This window comes from Plecotus auritus (assembly GCF_963455305.1).
Source record: "Plecotus auritus genome assembly, chromosome: 8".
Classification (NCBI taxonomy): domain Eukaryota; kingdom Metazoa; phylum Chordata; class Mammalia; order Chiroptera; family Vespertilionidae; genus Plecotus; species Plecotus auritus.
Window position 1 is genome coordinate 173,966,933 of NC_137782.1, and position 26,563 is coordinate 173,993,495.

Below are 26,563 nucleotides of genomic sequence, written 5' to 3' on the forward strand. Positions count from 1 at the left end.
CCTTCCTCCTCTAACCAGCACCACCGAGGTCACCTGTTGGGTCAGACTCCATCGCCCCTCTACAGAAAGGGCAAAATAAGCCTATTTGATAAAGTCTATTTTTATGTTTGTTTTCTTATTGCGCTCTAACTCTCAGACCATAAAATGCACCCTTTTCAGTGGACAAGTCAGTGGTTTTTAGTATTTTCACAAAGTTGTGCAATCATCAGCACTCATTCCAGAACACTTGGGTCCCCGCCCCCCCCCCCCCCCCCCCGCCAAAAAAAAACCCCTGTCCCCATGAGCAGTCATCCCCCACGTTCCCCTCCCCCTACACAGCCTCTGGTCTGGCTTCTTTCACTTAACATGTTTTTGGGTTCATGCGTGTGGTAGCCTGTGTCCATCCTTCCACTACAGATGATTCAACGAGTGCTGATTTCCTTCACCACAACACCACAGATCAGCGATTCCCAACCCGGGAGCTGCGGTAGGCACACCGGCGTGAGCAGCAAGAATTTCACAACACGCAACCCCCGCCTATGCAGCCAGGGACACGGAGCTCTGTTCTGACACCATCAGCTGAACAGTGACAACAGCCAGCACACAACAGCCGTCCGGCGTGAAGGAATCAGAATTACACCTATTTCTGCCCTAACCGGTTTGGCTCAGTGGACAGAGCGTTGGCCTGCAGACTCAAGGGTCCCAGGTTCGATTCCGGTCAAGGGCATGTACCTTGGTGGCGGGCTCATACCCAGTAGGGGGTGTGCAGGAGGCAACTGATCAATGTTTCTCTCTCATCGATGTTTCTAGCTCTCTCTCCCTCTCCCTTCCTCTCTGTAAAAAATCAATAAAATATATTAAAAAAAAAAAAAGAAAAAGAATTACACCTATTTCTGTCAGATGGGCAAGAAACAGGACGTGTGTCTGGGTGTGGCGCAGAATTTCCACCTCCTGCGCGCCACGAGATGAAAAAGGCTGAAACCGCTGCTACCGATCGACCGGAATGGGCCAGGGAGAGAGACAGATTTGCCGTGACAAGGACAGAGGACTTACTTGCATTGGGCGTGGAAATACTTGATCAGATTCTGAAGCAAATCCACTCCCTTCTTGATCTTAATTTCGTTGACCTTCAGCAGGTACTGTGAAAACAGAGCAAAGCGGAACAGCCAAAAGGGGCATCAGAGGCAGAGGCGGCAACTCCGTGCTCAGCACGAGCTTGCGGGGGGGGGGGGGGCGGGGGGGCAGACCACACGTCCGTTTCTCTTCCGTGTGGCGGGCGGGAGCGCGTGGCAGAGGCGCCGCAGTCCCCGGAGGCCACACTCCACGTCCCTTGCCCTTGGCTGCCACACGAGCGCCCTGACATACAGGTGACTGAGCGTTTCACTTAAGTGCAAGGACTCCCGAGTCCTCAGCCCGTGTCGTGACCCGCGGGGAGGAGAAATGTCCGCTCTGGCTTCATTCAGGAGGAATGAGGCAGAGGAGAGACGGAACCAGAGGGGGGCCACGGGGTTCTCCGAGGCCGCAGGTGGTCAGGCTCCGGCCGCCCAGCGCCCAGCCTCACCTCGCACATCTGCAGCTGGAAGAACCGCCGCTCCTTCTCCATCTCCTCGGCGATCTCGGCCCCGCTGATCTCCGTGCGGATCATCCCGTGTAGCTTGGCGTGCTCCTTCTTCTCCTTCTCGATTTTGGTTCTACGGGTGGGAAGGGCAGGGTGAGCCGGCCGCTCCCGCCTGCGGCCCAGACCGGATGGCCGGGCAGGGACAGCGGACGCTCAGAGGGCCTCTTACCAGCGGGGCCGCCCCTGAACTCACTGCAAAGGAAATGCCTGCGGCCATAGAAACGCCTGCGGCCATAGAAACGCCGACCTTGGCCTTGGGTTGAGTATTGACTCCACCAACCTCCCCTCAGCACCTACGGCCCCGTAGACCCCCTACGGCCCGGGTCAGAGGAGGCAGCCAGGTGAGACTGAGGGGGGGGCGGGGGGAGGGTTCCCCACAACCTCTCTTCTCTCCTTTGCTGAAACCAAGGGGCCTGGTGAGGCAGAGAAACGCGACCCCACGCTAAGGGGACCCACAAATCACCAGGAAGACGGGGTACGGAGAAGGTGCTGCCAGGACCAACAGTGATAACACGGGGGAAGGGAAGAGGCACCTCGGGAAGGGGGCCTCGACGTCCTTCGGCGAACTTCCCTGGAAGGGACACCCCGTAACCCTCGGACATAAAACAGAAGGGACCGGGGAACACGGGCGTCCAGGGGCCGGCACGGCGGCGTTGGGACCCCGGGGCGAAAGCACCTGGCCACACGGGTTTTAGGCGACCGCTTTCCCGGGTCGGGGCTGGCTAGGAAAGGGACCGCTTTCCCGGGTCGGGGCTGGCCAGGAAAGGGACCGCGTTCCCGGGTCGGGGCTGGCTAGGAAAGGGACCGCTTTCCCGGGTCGGGGCTGGCTAGGAAAGGGGACCGCTTTCCCGGGTCGGGGCTGGCCAGGAAAGGGACCGCTTTCCCGGGTCGGGGCTGGCCAGGAAAGGGACCGCTTTCCCGGGTCGGGGCTGGCTAGGAGAGGGACCGCTTTCCCGGGTCGGGGCTGGCTAGGAAAGCTGGGCTTAAAAGGGAACTCGGAAGTCACCCCTGTTGCGGTGCTTTTTTAAGCGGAAACACTCACATTTTGGTTTCATAGTCCTTCCAGGCTTTATCAAAAGGCTTTTTCAGATCCTGTCAACAGAGAGGCATACATTAAACAGGCTGCTCGGGCTGCGATAGAGAAGCCAGCCTCCTCTCTCCCCGCCCCCAACCCCCCAACACTTCTGCCTGGAACTGGGACCAGCACTCCGAAGGTCTGGCTCGGAGGTGCCCGAGCTCCGGGATCCCACCGGGCAGCCCCCGCGTCGCGTTCTGTCCAGCAGGGTCTCCTGGGACAGGACCGCCTTCCACGGGTGGGCTTACGTTTTATGTTCTGGCTCCTCACGGGCCTCCTGGCGGGACTCGGCTCCCAGCCCGGCCTCGAGGGCCCTGTCTGCCCCAGCCCCACCCCGACTCCACCGACGCCCGGCTCGAGCGACACTAAAGCCTCCTGCCCGTCTCTCTGCGTCCTCCCTCCGCCTCGGTGCCCTTCCTGCCCGTGCTCCGGCCCCTCGGCCCCCTCCTCCCGGCTCCTCGGCCCCGTGCTCCGGCCCCTCGGCCCCGTGCTCCCGGCCCCTCGGCCCCGTGCTCCGGCCCCTCGGCCCCGTGCTCCCGGCCCCTCGGCTCCGTGCTCCGGCCCCTCGGCCCCGTGCTCCCGGCCCCTCGGCCCCGTGCTCCCGGCCCCTCGGCCCCGTGCTCCGGCCTCACAAGGACAATGGCAGCTGCTGGTGCCTGACCGGCGGGGCGGCCCATCCTCCCTGCCCACGGCTCTCCTGGCACAGTCTGCGGGGTCCCCGAGACCAGCCGCTGGGCTTCCCGATGTGCCCGCAGCGGGCACCCACGCCCCCCGAGCCCCCCACTCGTGAAACAAGTCACGCTCACACATCTGTGCGTGGCCCTTCCTGAGCGACGGGCAGAAAAGGCAGCGGCTCCAGCCCCGCCGGTCAGATTCCCCGTCAGGAGACCCCGTCCCTGCGGGGAGCCTGTTCCCCGGGGTCAGCCAGGGACACAGTGGCTGGAGACCCAGACGTGACCCAAACCACCCCGGCTTCTCCGTCTCCTTCCCTGCAGGCCCCCAGGCCCCCCGCCGCCCCGCCCAGAGCACCCTCGGGTCACCCAGAGAGGCCGCAGGTCGCCAGTCAGGGCGCAAGGCCAGGGGCCCCGACATCCGCCCCCAGGCCCACGGCGGTGGCCCTGCAAACGCCCCCCCCCCCTTCCCCCGGAGCCATCGCCGTACCCCCTTCACGCCTTTCAGGTCCCCCTTCAGCAAGCTGTCCAGAGGGAAGGAGATGATGTTGTTCATGTTCTGAATCTGAAAGACAAGACCAGAGAGGGCGCTCTCAGTCCCCGGCGGCACCGCCAGGGTGACACCGTGTGACGAGGACGGCCGCGTCCGCTCTCCCGGGTGCCGCGACGTGGCGGCCTTCCCCCGGGTCTCCCGCCTCCACAGCAGTAACTCCCGCGATTAAGCGATGGCGGTGGTGAAAGTCCACCTCTGCCGGGAAGACAGAACCTTCAGCCGCAGCGTGAGCGCCACCGACAGGCCCGGGAGGAGGAGCCGCCGCCGCGCTCCCGCCGGCTCCCACCCCGCCGAGGCCTGGCTGTCCCGGGCTCAGTTCTCGCCCCCGAGCCCCCACCTCCCCAGCACGGCCCCCAACGGGGGGTGGGGGGCGGGCCGAGAGGAAAAACAGAACACGGGAAGTGCCCCCCTCCCCCCGGCAGATTCGTGTGAAGTGAGGGACACAGCTTTGCCGGGAGGGCCTTCCGGCACAGACTGGGGTTCGGAGCCTGCAGGGGCCCCGCCCGGAGGATCACGTAAGCAAGTCGGGGTCCACTTTCTCCCGCCCCCGGGCTCACCACCCTGTGAGTCACTCAGCTGCCCGCGGGCGCCGCCGGACAGGGGTGGGGGGGGGGGCCCTGTGGGGGGGCCCGGAGGATGGGTCACCGGGGTTCCCGCACCCAGTTACCGGCTGTGCAAGGGGCAGAGACTGAGAACCGGGCAACCTCACACGTTCGTTCTTACAGTCGCGCGAAGAACGCCTTTATGTTCCATATGACCTCCTGGACCAGGGACGGACTATGACACAGGCACGGTGTGGGGCAATTCGGGACCTGATTTCTACCCACTGCTCAGGGCATCGGAAGGCAAAACGGAGGGAGCCATCGATTGGGAAGCTACTGGCAAGGGGTGTGCCGGCGCCTGCACTATCCGCCAATCCGCCAGGTACGTGACCCGGTGGTGACCCCTAGAAAGGCCTGTGCTGGGGTAACGCCTGTCCTGCTCCGACGTCAGCGTCTGGCATCACCCGGCCCTGCTCCCGGGGCAGCGTCACCGGCTCTGACCGCCGGGACCCGCCCGGGAGCGAAACGTTCCGACACCCAAGAGCTGAGCGTGGGGCGCGGGCTCCTGGGCGGCTGGAAGGAACGCTGGCCAGGAAGGGGCCGCGCCGGGAGTCACCTGCAAGCACCCCGGTTTCCACGGTGCCTGGCAGGCCCCTGCGTGAGGAGTTAAGCTCGGGGTTGGCATCCAGAGGGAAGTGCTGCCGTGGGGGAGAGAGGAAAGCCACGACAGAGCCCGGTGACAGGGCTGCGCCCGCGGGGACCCGCTATCAAAGAGCCATCACCGCTGTGACGAATGGTGGGTGGGAGGCAGGCGGCCTCGGCACTGGCGGGAGATGAAGCCGCAGACCCACGGGGGGCTTAGGAGACAAAGATGGATTAGACCAGCCGTGGGCAAAATACGGCCCGCGGGCCGGATCCGGCCCGTTCGGCTGTTCTATCCAGCCCGCAGAGCCGAAAGAGCGGAGGGTTCTCTTGCTCTCCCCTCCGCTCCTTCACCAGCAGCAGTGTTAAAATGGCAACGTCAGGAAACACGGCCGCAGCGCCTTCTTCTGAGTGGGCGGATTTATATCCCCATTCAGTAGAAGGAACAGCCTCTCAATCTTCCAGAGGCTCCTTGTAATGCCCGCGGACGCGTCCCCCGACATCACCCTGGGAATGCGGAGACACGTTATCGTGGTGATGTGGGGAGACATGCCCCTGGAGAGCACAGTATCAGAGCCTTAGCTAAAAAGGAGACCAACAACACTGTTCCCACTGAAGTGGATGTTTTAAAGACCAAAAACCTTTCAACCCAGTCTACATTGCCATCTACATCTACGTCCCGGGCATAATTTGGAAGTTGCACTAAAGAAAATGTTTCATTTACTGTTTACACATTTTGTTCTTTTCTATTTGTTTTAGTTTTAAATTATTTTATTATATTTAAGTTTAATTTGAAAGGCTTTTGTACCTTTCCTTTGTTAGGCAATTTTATTTTGCCTTTGCCATCTTCCATATAAGGTATGTTATTGTGCTATGATTCCTCCATTTTTTGAAGTTTCAAATTATAATAATTAGTGTTTACATTCTTCTTGTTAAAATGTTTGAAATGAATAAAACTATTGAAATAATAAAAAAAAAGACCGTACCCTTTTATGTAATGATGCTTACTTTGAATTTATATTAGTTCACACAAACACTCCATCCATGCTTTTGTTCCGGCCCTCCGGTCCAGTTTAAGAACCCATTGTGGCCCTCGAGTCAGAAAGTTTGCCCACCCCTGGTCTAGACAGACCCCCATCTTCCGGAACCCACGGCGCAATGGGGGAGGTAAAGCATGTAGTGTAGCCAGCACATGGCCCGGAACCCTCCCAGAGCCGTAAATGAGACCCGTGGGCCTTCCAAGACGAGAAAGGACTTGCGGTCTGGACTTCAGGGAAATGCGTGCCGATCGGCGTTACGTGAAAAGACTGCAGAGAGAGGGAGTTTATCTTGCAAGATGGGGTGGAGGGTGTCCAGGCGAGAAGAGGCACAGTGTGGCCCGGCCGGCGTGGCTCAGGGGTTGAGCGTCGACCCAGGAACATAGAGGCCGCCGGTTCGATTCCCAGTCAGGGCACAGGCCCGGGTTGCGGGCTCAACCCCCTGTGGGGGGTGTGCGGGAGGCAGCCGATCGATGATGTTTCTCTCTCACCGATGTTTCTACCTCTCTATTCCTCCTTTCCCCCCTCTCTCTAAAAAGCAAAAAACATTTGGAGGAAAAGAAAAGGAACAGTGTAGGGACACGGGGGCCACCTGAGCAAAGAGAAACCTGGGTGCCCATCAGCTAAGGGGGTTCTTGCCTCCATTCCAGCCTTCTCTTCTTTCCAGAGTCATTCAATCATCTAAAACAGGAAACTGTGCCTTCTCTAATCAGGAAGTAATTAGCTAAATTGTTACAAGAGAGACAAAAAGTAGATTAGTAGTTACCTCGGGCTGGGAGGGGCGGGGAGCGAGAAATAAGGTTAACCATAAGAGGACATGAGAGACCTTCCTGGGGGGGAAGGAAATGTCCCCAAACTAATTTAGGATGCCGACTGCCCCACTGGGGAAAGGTAGTAGACATTACTGATCTGCACACTTGAAATGGGTAAATTTTATGACATGCAAAATATACCTCGACAAAGCTGGCTTTTTAGAAGAAAGTGTTACAGCCCTGGCCGGTGTGGCTAAGCTGGTGGGTGAGCTTCGACCCATGCACCAAAGGTCACCGATTCCATTCCCGGTCAGGGCACATGCCCTGGTTGGGAGTTCAATCCCCTGGTCGGGGTGTCTGCCAATGGCAACTGATGGATGTTTCTGTCTGTCTCTCTCCCTCTTCCATCCTCTCTCTTTAAAATCAATAAAAACATATTTTAAAAAAGGAGAGCAGAGGGAATCTGCTTTAAAAATAAAGTAAGTTATCACAAAATAGACGCCCCATCAACAGATTGGACATTAGCCCGTCTGCCCCCCTACATCACACGCTCCCCGGCACACACGTGTGCTGGGTCAGGGCGAGGGTCCCAGAACCGGCTGCTGCAGGCCGGGCTGGAGAACATGAGCCCAGGAGCCCAGATGTTCCGGGGCCCCGCGGCGTGAAGCCGGCTCCGAACGCTTCTCGGACGGTGTGCGTCACGTTCTGGCCCGGAGAGACGAACCACACAGCCCGAGAGGGTTGCACACCCCGGGGCCCGGGGTAGGAGTGCTGAAAGCTTTACGATCTCGGGGAAGAATTCAGTTATCCCTGAGTAAACCCAGGGATGTTTTCCTTCGCGCCAAGCAAGCACTGGGCTTTCTCGTGCGTGCCGGCTTCGTTTTAACGAGCACACTACATGCAGCGGCTTTTTAAAACAGCACGGGTGACGGGAATACAGACTACTCATCTTAATCGTGGCCATTAACTGTGGATCGAATGCCAACGGCAACCAGGCAATCTTTAAAGGAACAGCCCTGCCTCTCCCCTCTCCTCCTGCCTGCGAGGTCCCGGGGTCGCCTGCGTCCATCTGACAAGATGAGGCAACAGCCGTCAGGGTCTGTAATCCCACAAGGAGACGCAAGTGACTCAGTGGGTGGGGCAGGGACAGATGGGGCTACCAGAGATGGAGAACCATCTGCTGCACTGATGCCACAGCGGATGGGCAACCAGAGACAGACCAGGAGATGGGGGGCGGGGGGAGGCGGGCGGGGCCAGAGCCAGCCAATGCCATCTTCCCAAGACGACTTTGTTTGGTGTTGAAATTCCTTGCCGCTAGCTTTGTCCCTTTTATACTTTTTCTTTTTTTAAATATTTTCATTGATTTCAGAGAGGAAGGAAAAGGAGAGAAACATCCATGATGAGAGAGAATCATGGACCGGCTGCCTCCTGCATGCCCCACACTGGGGATGGAGTCCACACCCCGGGCATGTGCCCTGACTGGGAATGGAACCGTGACCTCCTGGTTCACAGGTCCATGCTCAACCCACGAGCCACGCCCCGGGCGCTTTGATACTCTCTTAAAATCTTCCCCTATCACTCGCTCAGCTCCCGGGCACCGTCTCGCCGGCCCCTTGAGCTCTGGTCACTGGTCAGCACTGTTGCTGGTGGGCTCGACCCTGGGGAACGGGCGCTGCCTTCTCCTTGACTTGGGCAACAGCGAGCCTGCTTTGCCAAAGGATCTTGCCCCAGGACCCGCTGGAAGTAGGGACCAGCAACGAGGGAGAGAGGGGGGGAGAGAGAGAGAGAGAGAGAGAGAGAGAGAGAGAGAGAGAGAGAGAGAGAGAGAGAGAGAGAGAGGGAGAGAGAGAGAGGAGAATCCCGGCAGGAAGCTGGCGCCGTCTTCCCGGGCCGTGTCACCAGGTCGTGAATCTCGCATAGAACAGCTCTTCCCTCTCCTCCAAAACTCGTTGCTTTTCCTTTAAAATATTTGTACTGATTTCAGAGAGGAAGGGAGACGGGGTGGGGCGGGGGGGGGGGGGGAGGGGGGTGATTCGATTCCAGGTCCGGGCACGTGCCTGGGCTGTGGGCTCGGTCCCCAGCAGGGGGCGTGCAGGAGGCAGCCCATTGATGATGATGTTTCTCTCCCATGGATGTTTCCATCTCTCCCTCTCCCTTCCTCTCGCTCTAAAGTCAATAAAAACATATTTTAAAAAACGGTTGGAAAAAATAAACATTTTCCGTCAAAGAAGCTGAAGGGAAGTTTACGGGAACACGGCGGGGGCGGGGGGGGGGGGCGGGGCGGGGGGGGCGGGGGGGGGCGGGGGGGGGGCGGTGTGTGTGACTGGGAGGAAGACCCCTGGGCTGAGCAGAGGAGCCTGTTGACAGGACAACCGGAGCTGGGACAGGGCTCCCGCCGTCCGTCAGTCCCGCAGGTGGGAACGCCCGTGGCCTGGGCTCCGCCTCTGACCTGAGCACACGGCGGGGACAGAGCCACAGGCAGCCACTCGCCCCGCGACAGACCCTGTGGTGGATGGAACTTCCCGCTTCCTCTTTCAAAATGAGTGGCATTCCTCAGCTCAGGGCCTCCCCGGGGCCTCCCCGGCCGTCCACCCCGGCCTCAGCCCGGCGGACCCCGCGGCCCCCGCAGGCTCTGCAGCCCCAGAGCACACATTTCACCGCCAAGTCTCCGATCTGCGGCCGACCTTTCAGGGACGGGTCCTTCGGGGCAGCCAGGCGTCCATTAGAAAGACACGCCTCACCCCAACCGGTGAGAGCGTCGGCCCCAGTGTGAGGGGTCGCGGGTGCGATTCCGGTCCAGGGCATGGACCTGGGCTGCAGGTTTGATCCCCAGCCTGGTCAGGGCATGTGTGGGAGGCAACCAATCCATGTGTCTCTCGCACATCGATGTTTCTCTCTGTCTCTCCTCGCCTCCTTCCCTTCCACTCTTCCTAAAAAAATAAATTAAAAAAAAAAATCAATGGGAAAATAACCTCGGGTGAGGATTGACCAAAAAAATAAATAAATAAAAAGGGCACTTCCCAGCCAGGAAGTGGCCCCGCTTCCCAGGATGCTCACATCCGTGGGGTCGGAGGAAAGCGGCAGAGACACGGCTTTGCATGCAGCGTCCCGCGTCCATCCCGGAGCGGCCGTCTCCTCCTCCACCTGCACCACGGCAAGAGCCCCCCCAACTTTCTAAAAGGGGCGACTCTCATCCCCGAGGGACAGCATCTCACTTCAGGTTCAGCTGCCTTCTCCCTTCCTGCGAGGCGCGAGGCTGCTTCCTGAACGTTCTTTCCCGGCACAGAGCGGGCAGGTGGCGGTGACCCCTCTCCCTTCCCGGACAGGAGTGGGGCTGAGCCGCTGAGCCGCAGGGGACGGCGTTCTAAACGCCCAGGGAAAAGAGGCTGTAGACCAGGGGTGGGCAAACTTTTTGACTCGAGGGCCACCATGGGTTCTTAAACTGGACCGGAGGGCCGGAACAAAAGCATGGATGGAGTGTTTGTGTGAACTAATATAAATTCAAAGTAAAGGAGCGGAGGGGAGAGCAGAGAACCCTCACTCTTTCAGCTCTGCGGGCCGGATAGAACAGCCGAACGGGCCGGATCCGGCCCGCGGGCCGTAGTTTGCCCATGGCTGCCTTGACCGGAATCGAACCTGCGACCTTTCAGTCCGCAGGCCAACGCTCTATCCACTGAGCAACACCGGCTAGGGCTGTGGGTTTTAATTTACAAAAACCGTTCCCCCTCCTCCTTTCGTGTGGCCGGTGGCCCTGGGCGGTGGGCACTGCTCTCTGTCCCGGCTTTAGAGGAAGCCCAGGCCAGCGGCTGGCGGGCGGGCGCTGTGGGCTGACCCACCGTCTCCTCCTTCTCGGCTTCCCTCTTCTGCCCGGCTCACCCTCGAGGAGTCGCAGAGGAAGGACATGTGGGAGCCCAGCGCCTCGGCCTCCCACGGGTGTCGGTCTCCCGCTCTGCCCGGTGCTCCACTGGCTGGGTAGGACTCGGGGTCCGACACTGTCCCCCAGGGACTCGGGGGCCTCGTTCCAGACCTTCAAGTTCCCAGTGTTTCCGCTGAGAAGTCCAAGGCCATTGCGGCTCCCGGTCCTGTGTCCTCTGGGGAGCGTCTGGGTCTTTTCATTTCCCACGGAGATGCCGGGGGGAGGGGGGGCGGCGGGGTTGGGGGGGCGTCTTGCTGGGCCGGGCGCTGGCGAGTCCTCGCAGGAGAAATCGTCTCGGTGCTGAGTGTCGGTGCCCCTCTCTGCCTTCTAGGCTCTCGTTCTGATAGGCCAGCCAGTCGGATACCGACCCCTGAGGATGCTCCGTTTCCTACTTTTTGGTCCTTTTTTTTTTTTTTTTGTCTTTTCGATCTGTTTTCTGAGAGATTTCTTCTACTCCGATCCTTCTCATAGACCTTTTCATTGTACATTTTCCTTTTTGTAAAATATTTTTTTAATGGATTTCAGAGAGGAAGGGAGAGGGAGAGAGAGAAACATCGACGATGAGAGAATCATGGATCGCCTGCCTCCTGCCCGCCCCCTACACCAGGGATGGAGCCTGCAACCCAGGCATGTGCCCCTGACTGGAATCGAACCCAGGACCCTTCAGTACGCAGGCCGAGGCTCTATCCACTGAGCCACCCCGGCCAGGGCCACTGAACATATTCTTACGCTGATTGTCTGACAAGCCTTACTCCACTCTTCCCTCCTGGATACAGTGTCCATTACGACGTCCCGAGGAAGGAAACATTGTTTCTTTAGAGTTCCTCCTGCTTGGTCCCGGTCTCTGCTTCCTTGTTTTGTTTCCTTTGGTCTTTCACTCTGGAGGCCATTCATTCGCCTTCACGAGTCAGGCGGGAGCAGCTGGCGGCAGCTGCGCACAGGGGCTGGGAGCTGAGCTGACCTTTCACCCTTGACCCCCCCCCCCCACCTCAGCATCGATGGGGCTCTTCCTGGGGCCGTTTGGCTCCTCCAGTGGTGACTCAGCGGTGAGAGCCGAACACGCCGCCTGCCCGCGTCCAGCGAGGGGCCGGCTCCGGGCTGCGTGTGCCTGCCAGCGGCCGTTTGGGGCCGTAACCCTCAGGCGGCGAACTCGAGAAAAGCCCCAAGCGATGTCCCGTGAAGCCAAGGAAAACTTCAGCTCCCCAAGGGCTTCTTCTGCTTTTACCGTTTCCAACCGGGACACCTGACACGTGCAGGCAGGGGAGAGACCGAGACGCTGACCCGTCCGGTCCTCGCCTCCCGTTAACAACTCCTACGTCGGTCCCCGGGCCGGCCTGCTGAGGCCACACGACGGACCCGCCGCCACGGCCGTTTCCAGATTGAGGACCTGTTTTCCCGCTTGTTAAGAGCTTGCTGACAAGAGAAATGAAAGGGACCCCGTTGTTCAGGGCCGACACAGAAAGCATGATGGAGTGCGTGACCTGGCCGGGTCGCCCGTGACCTTCTGGGGGAGAAAAACAGGAAAGAGACGGCAAACACGCGGCTGCCCGCTTCTTCAGGGTCTCGTTCCATCCGAGGACGGGGACGGGGACGGGGACGGCTCGGGGCTGCCAAGCGCAAGCAAGAGCTCCGTTCACCCCATTCCCGGCGCCCGCCGCGGGCACGGCGCACGGCCCCCCCTCCTGCCGGCTGAAAGCGAGAGCTTTCTAGGCTCCGCGTTCGGGGGAAGAAAAGGCCTCGAAGTAGTCGTGGTGATTTCTGCACCTTGATGCTCGGTCACGCCGCTGGGTACGACGGGGCTGAAACACGTTTATTACACATCACACGCTTAAACACCGACTGGAATGACCAGAAACAGGCTATTCCACACAGTTCGCAAACGATTAAAAACAGAAGTCACTGCCGAAACCGGTTTGGCTCCATGGATAGAGCGTCGGCCTGCGGACTGAAAGTCCCGGGTTCGATTCCGGTCAAGGGCATGTACCTTGGTTGCAGGCACATCCCCAGTAGGAGGTGTGCAGGAGGCAGCTGATCAATGTTTCTCTCTCATCGATGTTTCTAGCTCTCTCTCCCTCTCCCTTCCTCTCTGTGAAATATCAATAAAATATATTAAAAAACAAAACAAAACAAAAAAACAACAGAAGTCAGAGGCCCTTCAGAAGATGAATGCGTTCTGTCCCCCAGCTGTGCACACTGAGAACGCCCAACGGAATTCTAAAGTCTTGTTTCATATTACCGTTCTAAGATGTGCCCCAAAGGGACCCGGTGTGTACAGAACAGGTCATCCTTCCGGGATGCTGTGAACTCTGAAACCCATCCCGGTGTCCCCAGCAGGCCTGGCTGAGCCCTCCGTGTTCCCCGCTCCCCCAGCTCCCGGGCTCACCTGCTCTGGGGCGCGGCGGCCAGGACACTCACCAGGTTTTTGAAAAGGGCCGTCAACTCCTTCGTAAACACGGAGAACTTGAGGAAGGCGCTTCCCAGGTCCGGGTCGTCTCGGCACACGCAGTTGCCACCGAACTTCTCCAGCGCTTGCGTGTACTGCTCCTCGTTCTCCACGTGCGCTGCGGCAGCCAAGGGGAGACGCGGTTAACAGCGGACCTCGCCAGCCCCTCCCCCAGGCGCCCGTCAGCAGACTAAACACCTGAGCCCGGTGGGCGTGGCTCAGGGGCTGAGCATCAACCTATGGACCAGGAGGCCATGGGTTCGATTCCTGATCAGGGCACAGGCCTGGGTTGCGGGTTCGATCCCCAGTGGGGGGCGTGCAGGAGGCAGCGGATCCAGGATTCTCTCTCATCATGGATGTTTCTCTCTCCCTCCCTCTCCCTTCCTCTCCAAAATCAATAAAAATATTTTAAAATAATTTTTTTTTGGAAAAAAGAAATCTGAGAAAAGTCAAGATGCACCCAGAGCAGAAATAACTTCGCTGTCCTAACAGCACCCCGTGATGCCGGCAATCGGTCCCAAAGTACCAGCATGGGGGGTGAGGGGGGGGGCAGCGCCGATGGGAGGCCCACGGTCTGTGCTCAGCGGGTGAGACCAAGGCCCCCCATGCCCTCCAAGCCTCCCTCCCTGCATCACACAGGCGTCACCTGTCCAGTCAGCTCTGCGATACACGGCAGCTGGTGTGCAGTGTGACTCACCACTCTGACCCAGAGCCACACAGCACAGCATCCCCTTCCTTCCTCTTCTTTTAGAAATTATTTTTATTGATTTCGGAGAGGAAGGGAAAGGGAGAGAGAGAAACATCCATGATGAGAGAGAATCATTGATCAGCTGCTTCCTGCACGCCCCCCACTGGAGATCGAGCCCACATCCTGGGCCTGTGCCCTGACCTTGGTTCCTGGGTCGACGCTTAACCGCTGAGCCACACGGGCTGGGCTGGGTGAGGTCTTGTATTTATTTATTTAAAATTTTTCTAATTAATTGAGAGAGAGAGAGAAACATCCATTTGTTGTTCCATTTACTCACGCATTCATTGGTTGCTTCTGGCATGTGCCCTCACCAGAGACCGAACCTGCAACCTTGGCGTCTCGGGACGACGCTCCTGCCAACTGAGCCCCCCCCCCCCCAAGCCAGGGCCTGGGGTGAGGCCCTCTGAATGAGCCCGGCAGTCTCTCCCGAAACCACTCCTGTTCGCGTGGCCGCCTGCTGGCCACCGCTTCCTCGCTTCCGTTAGAAACACACACAACCACTACGAGGGGCGGCCGCCACGTGTACATCCATCAGCTCCGCCGAGTTCCCCGGGAAACAACGCCACGGTCAGCCGCTGCCTGGGCCGGGCCTGGCAACTGGGGCGAAGGAGGGGGACGTGTGCCGGTGGGGGGCAGCCCTGGCCCCGGAGCCAGATCCCCGTGACCCCCTGACCCACGCACGCAGTGCCCGCCTGTCTCACCACAGGGCGCCCTGCCCTGGGCCACCCGTGGAATGTCAATGTCTCGGGGGTTCCTAAGTGTATCTAACGAACACAAGAGAAACTCATCTCCCCGCTCGAACCCTTTTCCTCGACTGCCTTTCCGCTCACGATGTGACTGACATTCCTAGAGGACCTGCGGGTCCGCGCAAAGTAAACGCACTTCTGCGACGACGCTCCGCACAGGGGAACACGCAGAGACAGGGGCAAGAACACGCAGAGACGGGGGCAGGAACACGCAGAGACGGGAGCAGGAACACGCAGAGACGGGAGCAGGAACACGCAGAGACGGGGGCAGGAACACGCAGAGACAGGGGCAGGAACACGCAGAGACAGGGGCAGGAACACGCAGAGACAGGGGCAGGAACACGCAGAGGCAGGGGCAGGAACACGCAGAGACGGGGGCAGGAACACGCAGAGACAGGGGCAGGAACACGCAGAGACAGGGGCAGGAACACGCAGAGACAGGGGCAGGAACACGCAGAGACAGGGGCAGGAACACGCAGAGACAGGGGCAGGAACACGCAGAGACAGGGGCAGGAACACGCGGAGACAGGGGCAGGAACACGCAGAGACAGGGGCAGGAACACGCAGAGACAGGGGCAGGAACACGCAGAGACAGGGAAAGGAACACGCAGAGACAGGCAGGAACACGCAGAGACAGGGGCAGGAACACGCAGAGGCAGGGGCAGGAACACGCAGAGGCAGGGGCAGGAACACGCAGAGACAGGGAAAGGAACACGCAGAGACAGGCAGGAACACGCAGAGACAGGGGCAGGAGCACGCAGAGACAGGGGCAGGAGCACGCAGAGACAGGGGCAGGAGCACGCAGAGACAGGGGCAGGAGCACGCAGAGACAGGGGCAGGAACACGCAGAGACAGGGGCAGGAACACGCAGAGACGGGGGCAGGAACACGCAGAGGCGGGGGCAGAAACACGCAGAGACGGGGGCAGGAACACGCAGAGGCGGGGGCAGGAACACGCAGAGACGGGGGCAGGAACACGCAGAGACGGGGGCAGGCACACGCAGAGACGGGGGCAGGCACACGCAGAGACAGGGGCAGGAACACGCAGAGACAGGGGCAGGAACACGCAGAGACAGGGGCAGGAACACGCAGAGACAGGGGCAGGAACACGCAGAGGCGCGGGCAGAGCGGGAGGGGCCCCGGGAGGTCCGGGTTCCAGTCCCGCGCCTCCTGGTGGACAAGCAGGACCCGGTAAGCCCTCCCCGCTCACCTCCTCGCTCACCGGGCTGCGTCTCAGCCACAGGAGGGCCAGGCACCTGCCATGAGAGACTCACAGGGTGAAGGCTCCGATCGACCACGGGACAGAGAAAGGACCGGGGCAGCCCACCCAGCCGCACCCACAGCCCCACGGCGGCCACGGCAGAAGAGGCTTGTACTGACCGGAAAGGCTTCCCACACCACAGCCGCCTCCCGTGACGTGCATCATGTCTCGGGCTAAGGGGGCATCGCGGCTCAGAGAAATCAAATCGCTGGAGCGGGAAACAGAGCCAGAGCGGGGCCGGGCCGGGTCCAAGCCCAGGCTTCTGCCCCCGGAGCCGTCTCTCCTGCTCTGCCCCATGCGCGCACCTCGTCCCTGACAGCGCGCCTCGCCAAACCCAAGGGGCCTGAGCTTTGGGTTTTAGAAGCTGCATTTCAGCCTGGCCGGCGGGGCTCAGGGGTCGAGCGTCGACCTATGAACCAGGAGGTCACGGTTCGATTCCTGGTTGCGGATTCGATCCCCAGTTGGGGGCATGCAGGAGGCAGTCGATCAATGACGCTTCGCTCTCATCCATGTTCCTATCTCTGCCTCCCTCCCCCTTCCTCTCTCAAAAAGAATAATAAGGGAAAGAATAATAAGAGCTGCATTTCAGAGACGGATCGGTTCCACCTTCCGTTTCACTCCACTTTTCGTTCTGGACCCGGTGGTCAGTCTTGGGGGGCAGGCAGCTCCTTCTCAACCACAAGCTATTTGAACTATTTCAAAACGGACGGCCAGGATGGGGGCAGTCCCAGTGTGGTTAAGGGAGCGACAGCCACAGGCCCACGCGGTGATGTCACTGCACTGGGGGAGGGAGACATGCAGTGGCCACAGTCCCTGGGGAGCCACATGGAGCCCTTCAAATGGGTGCCTGGCCCAGCAGGCCTGGCTCAGGGGTTGAGCGTCGACCTATGAACCAGGAGGTCGTGGTTCGATTCCCGGTCAGGGCACAGGCCCGGGTTGCAGGCTCAATCTCCAGTGTGGGGCGTGCAAGAGGCAGCTGACCCATGATTCTCTCTCATCATTGATGTTTCTATCTCTCTCTCCCTCTCCCTTCCTCTCTGACATCAATAAAAAAAACCTATCTAATAAAAGGCTAATATGCAAATTGACTGTCACCCCAACACACAAGATGGCCGCCCCCATGTGGACACAAGATGGCCAGTAGGGGAGGGCAGTTGTGGGCGATCAGGCCAGCAGGGGAGGGCAGTTGGGAGGGACCCAGGCCTGCAGGAGAGGGTAGTTAGGGGTGACTGGGCCGGCAGAGGAGGGCAGTTGGGGGCAACCAGGCCTGCCGGGGAAGGCAGTTGGGGGCAACCAGGCCTGCAGGGGAGGGCAGTTGGGGGGAACCAGGCCTGCAGGGAGGGCAGTTGGGGGGAACCAGGCCTGCAGGGGAGGGCAGTTAGGGGTGACCAGACCGGCAGGGGAGGGCAGTTAGGGGCAACCAGGCTGGCAAAGGAGGGCAGTTAGGGGCAATCGGGCTGGCAGGGGAGCAGTTAGGCGTCGATCAGGCTGGCAGGGGAGTGGTTAGGGGTGATCAGGCTGGCAGGCAGAAGCGGTGAGGGGCCATCAGGAAGGCAGGCAGGCAAGCGGTTGGGAGCCAGCAGTCCTGGATTGTGAGAGGGCAGTCGGACAGCCCTCGAGAGGTCCCAGATTGGAGAGGGTGCAGGCTGGGCTGAGGGACACGTACAAATAAACAAACAGAAAATGGTGCCCAGACGTCCAGGCTGCTCTACGTGAACCCCCAGGGCAGGGCGGGGAATTCGCTTTCCGTCCTGTCAGGTGGCCTGTCAGCCTCAGGTTCCACTTAACCTGGTCGCCCTGGGGTCCTGCGAGCACCGTCCCTTTTATCTTTGAACCAAGTGGTGCTCAGAGGGTTCCATGATTCCCAAGGTCACAGTGGGAAAGAGGTGGGGCAGGGGCGCCATCCATCCTCTGCCCACGACGCAGGCCGCCTCCCAGCCCCTGGTCCCCTGGGGGAGGAACCTGCCTTCTCTCCCCAGGCGCTCGGCCAACCTGCGCAGGAGAATCAGCAAAGCTTCCCCTTCCAGCACCGAGGACAGACGGACGGACGGACGGACGTCCTCTGTCCCTCCTGGGCTTCCCAACCGCTGAGGTTACATCACAAAAAAGTCTCTCCCTAGAAACTCTGCAGTAACGTGCCGACCCCGGCAATGCCAATGGTGGTCAAGGCGGCTTTCCGGCTCGTTGTTGTCATCATCCTGGTCATTGGTTCAGGTGTCATGATGACCTCATGATCACCAGCTCATGGAACACGATCACACCATCATCTCATCTCATGTAACATGATCTCACCAGCTCAGGGGTATCATCTCATGATCACCAGCTCATGTAACTCGATCGCATCATCTCATGATCATCACCAGCTCATGGAACATGATCGCACCATCATCTCATCTCATGTAACATGATCTCATCATCTCATGATCATCACCAGCTCATGGAACATGATCGCACCATCATCTCATCTCATGTAACATGATCTCACCAGCTCACGTATCATGATCTCATGATCACCACATATGTATCACAACGATCTGATCATCTCGTGTCTTGATAAATTCATCATCTCATCTCATGTAACATGATCTCGTCATGACCATCATATGTAACATCATCTCACCATCATTTCGTGTAATGTGATATCATCACCATCCCCTCAGGCATCCTGATGACGTCATGTGTTTATAGTGAAGTGTTTCCATCCACTGCAATCATCGTTTTCCGATGCTCGAGCTGTCCCAGCACAGGTCAGCGGGAGCCTTTCATGTTGATCTAGTTGAGGGTTTTTTTTGTATTTTTTTTTTTTTTTTTTTTTTTGCTTTTTAATCCTCACCTGAGGATATTTTCCCATTGATTTCTTTCTTTCTTTCTTTTTTTTTTTTAGAGATTGAAGGGAGGGGGAGAGACAGAGAGAGAGAAACATCGATGTGAGAGAGACACATCCATTGTTTGCCTCCCGCCTGCACCCTGACCAGGGCCGGGATCAAGCCTGCAACCTAAGTATGTGCCCTTGACCGGAATCGAACCCGGGACCCTTCAGGCCGAGGGCCGATGCTCTACCCACTGAGCCAAATCAGCTCGGACGCTAGCTGAGATTTGAAACACAAATTTCTCTTCTTGCAAATAAACGTGGAGGTTCTTAATAAAGACCGCAGTCCGGAGTCCGTGCGGGCTTCCGACAGGCACGGCCGTGAGGGCAGCAACCCCACACAGGCGCTCACTCACCGGCCACGGGCTCCGGCCCCACGCCGCCCCCACGCCGCAGACGGTCCTCCCGGAGAACGGAACACAGCGGAGCGCCTGTCTTTTTCTTCTGCCAAAACCAAATTTAAACTGGGAGCCTAAAATAAGAGGCTTGGGAATCAGGTTTCTGGAAAGAGCCCAGACGGGGGCCCTCAGCTTTATTTACGGATCCCTGAAAGCTGTTCTAAAACCAGCTCCCTCTCCAGCTCCCCCGGCGCAGACACGTCTGTAACCTGGTTTCACGAACGATCCAGACGCGGGCGCTCCGACGACGGGGGAGGGACTGGGGGGAACAGGCAGGCGTCACCGCGACCACAGATATACCCCGGCTCTTCCCAACTCGAAGCCAGCGGCCTTCCCGGGCCCGCACCTCTCCGCACAGAAGCCCCGCTTTCTGCCGTCCGCACGGAGGGATGCCGTGCGCGCTCACAGGGACCCGCGAGGAAGCCACGGCCTGTGCCGGCGGGGCTGTGTGCGCGCCTCGATGTATCTGGTGGTTATCTGCAAACGCGGACACCGAGGACAAGGCCCAGTGCGTGTAGTTCAAGCAAACGTCACTGGATTGACAAGAACTCATCAGGCCACAGCACAAGCAGGCCACCACCCAGCGCTGCCAGGGGGTGGGACGGGGACGGGACAGGACCCACAGCCATGCACCACCCTCACGCCACCTCCACCATCTCTCATCCCCCCCCCCCCCTCGCCGCAGGGTGGCTGCCCTGCTGGGACTCAGATGTGTGCGTCACCGTCCGGGGCGAGGCAAGCTGGCCACGCGCTGCTGCAGTGCCAGGCGCGCTGGGTGCTGAGGACCAGAGGGGCCGGGAGGGGGCATGTGAGCCGAGGCTCCAACGTCAGGTAGGAATTCCCAGAGAAGCAGCAGGAACAGGGAGGTGCCAGCCCCAAGGAACATGCGGGTGGTGAATGGGTAGCTGGTGACCCCCGGCCTCAGGCTCAGGTGGTGCTGAGGGGGCAGCTGGTGACCCCCAGCCTCCGGCTCAGGTGATGCTAAGGGGGCAGCTGGTGACCCCCGACCTCAGGTTCAGGTGGTGCTGAGGGGGCAGCTGGTGACCCCCAGCCTCAGGTTCAGGTGGTGCTGAGGGGGCAGCTGGTGACTGACGGGGACCCTGCACCCCGGTCCTGCCACACGGCCTGTGGCACCTGCACTTCCTCCCCCACGCCGTGCTGCTTCCTACTTCCCAACTTCCATTCCGAATTCATTGATCTCCCCCATGTCTCTCCTGGGCCTCCCCCTGTGACCTCTGAAACCACTGACCCTACAGGTCACCGCAGAGGTCACCACAGGACCGTCTCCAGGCTGCACGCGTCCCCATGTCTGTGACGGCCCCATATCCTTTGATCCTACCCCACATTAATGACCGAAAAGGACCGTCGGAGGCCTGTGTGAGTCACTCAGCACAACCTACTCCCTCTGCAGGAGATGGGCCCTGCCAACACCATTCAGCAAGACACAGGTACGCATGCACCCACCATCCGCCCTGGTGTGCGGTCAGAGGGCAGGCGTGCACGGGACACAGCGCAAGGGACACGGGACACAGCGCACACGTGCAGGCGCACGCGCACAGCCGCATCTTGATGACAACTGCGGGGCCAGGAGACAGGATGGAAGACACCTGCTGCTGCCACCGCCGCCGGCTCTCACCGTGAGCGAGGCGGAGAGCCAGCCTGGACGGACGGTATCTGTGACCCTCGGCCTGGCCAGCCTGTGCGGTCACGGCCACCACTCACCATCGGGACAACGCTTGGGGTGCCTCTCAGGAAGGCATGCTTGCATCGCCTCTCATACTACTTTTGGGGTGCAGAGACTCCTTAGGCCGTCCGCAGACCCACACTCCGGGGAGAAAGGCCCGGCGCGGAGCAGCTTAGCACCCCCCAAGCAACAGGAGGACCCCGAGCACGGCTCCTGCCGACCCTGGGACTCACGGCACCAGCCTTGGCGTTGCCTCCGGCTCGGCCCCCTCCCGTGACTAACGGGCGATCCTGCCTGATAGGGTCCCCCCAGCCACCCGCCGAGGTTCCGGTGGTCACTCTTAACCAGCAGACGAGCGATAGCCCCAACCTCAGACCGCATCTTGGGCTCCCCTCGCCCACTTCCTCCGTGGAACCTGCCAATGGCCGGCTCGCCAGAGAGGAGCAGGGACAGCTCACTTCCTCGTCCCGGGGCAAGCCGCCCCCAGAGATGACCCTCCCGCACCCCACGCGGGCGCCCCGCCTCCAGGGTCCTCCTACACGAGCTTTCAGTTCTCAGATGTGAGGTTCCTCTCCCACGTCAGCAACGGGAGGGACCGTTCCAGAGGCAGACAAACATCTCCCCGTCCCCGCGCCCCACGTCAGACACAGGAGAAAACAGCTCTGACGTCCAGTGTGGCCCCTCGGGGCTGGGGCTAAGCGCAGGGAACCCGGACTAGCACAAGTTCTAGAATAAATACGACCCGGGCTTTTTAAACGAGGTCAGACAGCAGTCTGTTGTGATCGTGGAAAATTACGGTAGAAACCGTTTCTCAACAAATCGCTGTCGTAACTACTTTTGAAAAAAGTAGACCTACTATCCTGTAAGAAAACGATGGCTTTGTACGCGTGGGGGGCTTGCTGATGCGTTTCTGGTCCAGTCCATAAAGCCGGGTGTTACGCGTGCGCGTCCATGTGCACACATGTGCATACGCATGTGAGTGTTTTCGTGTGCGGGCACATGCATGTGTGTGCATACATGTGCGTGTGTGCAAGTGTGTGTCTCAGCTGTACTCTCAAAGGTCAGCAGCTTCAGCGTCACCCAAGCACACAGTTGATTAGCAAACACTCAGGCTCCATCCGGCACTGACTGAGCCGAAACTCTGAGGGTGGGCCGCTATCGTGTTTAACTAAGGACCCCCGGCACCTGGGGTCCTCTGACAGGTCAGAACCACTGCTCTGAGGCAGGCGTGGGCACACGTGGGGTTGCCGTGTGGGTCCCCGGTCAGACAGTAAACACTATTCTTGGCTCAAGGGCTGTAGAAACACCGCCAGCTGCCCACGGCACCTCCGACTGCTTCTCGAGAACCCGTGTAACCCTCACACAGCAGGACAGTCTGCGGCACCACATGGCTGACACCTACAGCCATCTCTCCAACAGGGAGCGGGCGGTCAGCACGGATAGCAGGTACATACCAGCGTGCATGCACACCTTTACTCACACACACACTCACACAGCAGGACAGTCTGCGGCACCACACGGCCGACACCGACAGGGTAAGCCGTCTCTCCAACAGGGAGCGGGCGGTGAGCACGGACAGCGGGTACATACCAGCGTGCATGCACACCTTTACTCACACACACACTCACACACGCATGCACACAGTCACACACACATGCACACACTCGATGGTTGGACGCCCCGAGCCCTTGGAACTGACTCCCTCAGAAATACCTCTAAAACGTAAACACCTCAACTCACCTTTGTAATTGCACGCCCAGAAAAAGGAGATTTAGCCAACACAAGACTTTGTATGCATACGTGCATAACCCATGGGCACAGACAATGGCGTGGTGAGGGACTGGGGTGGGGGTATGCGGGCGGGCTGGAGGAGGTCGATGGGGCCAAAAAGGGGACATATGTAATACTTTTAACAATAAAGATGTATTTTAAAAAAAAGAAAAAGGAGATTTACTTGGTTATTCCCTAACAAAGATGGAGCCGGCGGCCTAGTGATCACTCACTAACAGTGACGGAGCCGGCGGCCTGGGGATCACTCACTAACAGTGACGGAGCCTGGGGATCACTCACTAACAGTGACGGAGCCTGGGGATCACTCACTAACAGTGACGGAGATGGCGGCCTGGGGATCACTCACTAACGGTGACGGAGCCTGGGGATCACTCACTAACAGTGACGGGGCCTGGGGATCATTCACTAACGGTGACGGAGCCTGGGGATCACTCACTAACAGTGACGGAGCCTGGGGATCACTCACTAACAGTGACGGAGCCTGGGGATCACTGACTAACGGTGACGGAGCCTGGGGATCACTCACTAACAGTGATGGAGCCTGGGGATCACTCACTAACAGTGACGGAGCCTGGGGATCACTCACTAACAGTGACGGAGCCTGGGGATCACTCACTAACGGTGACGGAGATGGCGGCCTGGGGATCACTCACTAACAGTGACGGGGCCTGGGGATCACTCACTAACAGTGACCGAGCCTGGGGATCACTCACTAACAGTGACGGGGCCTGGGGATCACTCACTAACAGTGACGGGGCCTGGGGATCACTCACTAACGGTGACGGAGATGGCGGCCTGGGGATCACTCACTAACAGTGACGGAGATGGCGGCCTGGGGATCACTCACTAACAGTGATGGAGCCTGGGGATCACTCACTAACGGTGACGGAGCCTGGGGATCACTCACTAACGGTGACGGAGCCTGGGGATCACTCACTAACGGTGACGGAGCCTGGGGATCACTCACTAACGGTGACCGAGCCTGGGGATCACTCACTAACAGTGACGGAGATGGCGGCCTGGGGATCACTCACTAACAGTGACGGAGATGGCGGCCTGGGGATCACTCACTAACGGTGACGGAGCCTGGGGATCACTCACTAACGGTGACGGAGCCTGGGGATCACTCACTAACGGTGACCGAGCCTGGGGATCACTCACTAACAGTGACGGAGATGGCGGCCTGGGGATCACTCACTAACAGTGACGGAGATGGCGGCCTGGGGATCACTCACTAACAGTGACGGAGATGGCGGCCTGGGGATCACTCACTAACGGTGACGGAGCCTGGGGATCACTCACTAACGGTGACGGGGCCTGGGGATCACTCACTAACGGTGACGGAGCCTGGGGATCACTCACTAACGGTGACGGAGCCTGTGGATCACTCACTAACGGTGACGGAGCCTGGGGATCACTCACTAACAGTGACGGAGCCTGGGGATCACTCACTAACGGTGACGGAGATGGCGGCCTGGGGATCACTCACTAACAGTGACGGGGCCTGGGGATCACTCACTAACAGTGACCGAGCCTGGGGATCACTCACTAACAGTGACGGGGCCTGGGGATCACTCACTAACAGTGACGGGGCCTGGGGATCACTCACTAACGGTGACGGAGCCTGGGGATCACTCACTAACGGTGACGGGGCCTGGGGATCACTCACTAACGGTGACGGGGCCTGGGGATCACTCACTAACAGTGACCGAGCCTGGGGATCACTCACTAACGGTGACGGGGCCTGGGGATCACTCACTAACAGTGACGGGGCCTGGGGATCACTCACTAACGGTGACGGAGCCTGGGGATCACTCACTAACGGTGACGGAGATGGCGGCCTGGGGATCACTCACTAACGGTGACGGAGATGGCGGCCTGGGGATCACTCACTAACGGTGACGGAGCCTGGGGATCACTCACTAACGGTGACGGAGCCTGGGGATCACTGACTAACGGTGACGGGGCCTGGGGATCACTCACTAACGGTGACGGAGCCTGGGGATCACTCACTAACGGTGACGGAGCCTGGGGATCACTCACTAACAGTGACCGAGCCTGGGGATCACTCACTAACAGTGACCGAGCCTGGGGATCACTCACTAACAGTGACCGAGCCTGGGGATCACTCACTAACGGTGACGGAGCCTGGGGATCACTCACTAACGGTGACGGAGCCTGGGGATCACTCACTAACAGTGACCGAGCCTGGGGATCACTCACTAACAGTGACCGAGCCTGGGGATCACTCACTAACAGTGACGGAGATGGCGGCCTGGGGATCACTCACTAACAGTGACGGAGATGGTGGCCTGGGGATCACTCACTAACAGTGACGGAGATGGCGGCCTGGGGATCACTCACTAACAGTGACCGAGCCTGGGGATCACTCACTAACAGTGACCGAGCCTGGGGATCACTCACTAACAGTGACGGAGATGGCGGCCTGGGGATCACTCACTAACAGTGACGGAGATGGTGGCCTGGGGATCACTCACTAACAGTGACGGAGATGGTGGCCTGGGGATCACTCACTAACAGTGACGGAGATGGCGGCCTGGGGATCACTCACTAACAGTGACCGAGCCTGGGGATCACTCACTAACGGTGACGGAGCCTGGGGATCACTCACTAACGGTGACGGAGCCTGGGGATCACTGACTAACGGTGACCGAGCCTGGGGATCACTCACTAACAGTGACGGAGATGGCGGCCTGGGGATCACTCACTAACGGTGACGGAGATGGCGGCCTGGGGATCACTCACTAACGGTGACGGAGATGGCGGCCTGGGGATCACTCACTAACGGTGACGGAGCCTGGGGATCACTCACTAACGGTGACGGAGCCTGGGGATCACTCACTAACGGTGACGGAGCCGGCGGCCTGGGGATCACTCACTAACAGTGACGGAGCCTGGGGATCACTCACTAACAGTGACCGAGCCTGGGGATCACTCACTAACAGTGACCGAGCCTGGGGATCACTCACTAACAGTGACGGAGCCGGCGGCCTGGGGATCACTCACTAACAGTGACCGCAACGGCGGCCTGGGGATCACTCACTAACAGTGACAGAGATGGTGGCCTGGGGATCACTCACTAACAGTGACGGAGCCGGCGGCCTGTGGCTCGGGGGCGGTACTGCCCACAGAGCAGCCCGGGGGAGGCGACTCACCCAGCCCGGAGATGTTGATCGCCTTCACGGATTTCTTCATCTTGTACAGAACCATCCGGTCCACGTCCAGAGCCTGAAACGCAGAGGACAGAGTCATCAACACGGGGTTTGGGCTCCGGTCACGGCTACCGGAGGGCGGCATGTGAGGGCCACTCCGGAGGCCGCCGCGCTGCTTCGCAGGACAAATCCGTGTGGTGTGAGGATCGGGCCGCCCTCGATGCGGACCCTCCCGGGCCTCGCCCACCTGAAGCGTGTGAGCTGCCCCTGCACACACCACCTGCCGGACTCGGCCTTCTGCGGAGAACCCGGTCCCCTGGGCCCAACTCCACTGCCGACCCTCTGTTCCCCCTGGGAGCCGGCAGGGCGCGGGCCAGGCCTGGGCTCTGGGGAACACCGTGGGCAGGTGCACGGCTGGAGTGCGGTGAGGCAGACTGCCACGTCACCCCACCCAGGACGCCACCTCGTACAGCACCCCCTCCCCCGGCCAGAGGCAGCGGGGGCAGCGGGAGGCAGCAAGGCCCAAACACATCCTGTTTGTTGGCTAGGAAGGCGGGTTCCCCTTCCCTGCCAAGCCTCAGACTCTCACCCAGAGAGCGGGAGGAACAGCACCTGCTTTGCGAGGGCGCCTGATGAAACAGACCCCTTACGTCTTTCACACTCAGC

General features: G+C 59.7%; 1 protein-coding gene across 2 annotated transcripts in view; it reads right to left on the reverse strand.

The window, feature by feature from the left end:
• Positions 1-26,563, reverse strand: part of ASAP2 (ArfGAP with SH3 domain, ankyrin repeat and PH domain 2) — a 107,564-nt gene that overhangs the window by 40,001 nt on the left and 41,000 nt on the right. For both annotated transcript variants that reach the window (XM_080685963.1, XM_080685962.1), the window contains exons 2-7: positions 25,901-25,973; positions 13,201-13,346; positions 3,834-3,908; positions 2,640-2,689; positions 1,541-1,670; positions 1,033-1,118 (exon numbers count right to left, since the gene is read on the reverse strand). In XM_080685963.1, the coding sequence (XP_080542089.1) occupies positions 1,033-1,118; positions 1,541-1,670; positions 2,640-2,689; positions 3,834-3,908; positions 13,201-13,346; positions 25,901-25,973 (560 nt within the window). The remainder of the gene's footprint in view (positions 1-1,032; positions 1,119-1,540; positions 1,671-2,639; positions 2,690-3,833; positions 3,909-13,200; positions 13,347-25,900; positions 25,974-26,563) is intronic.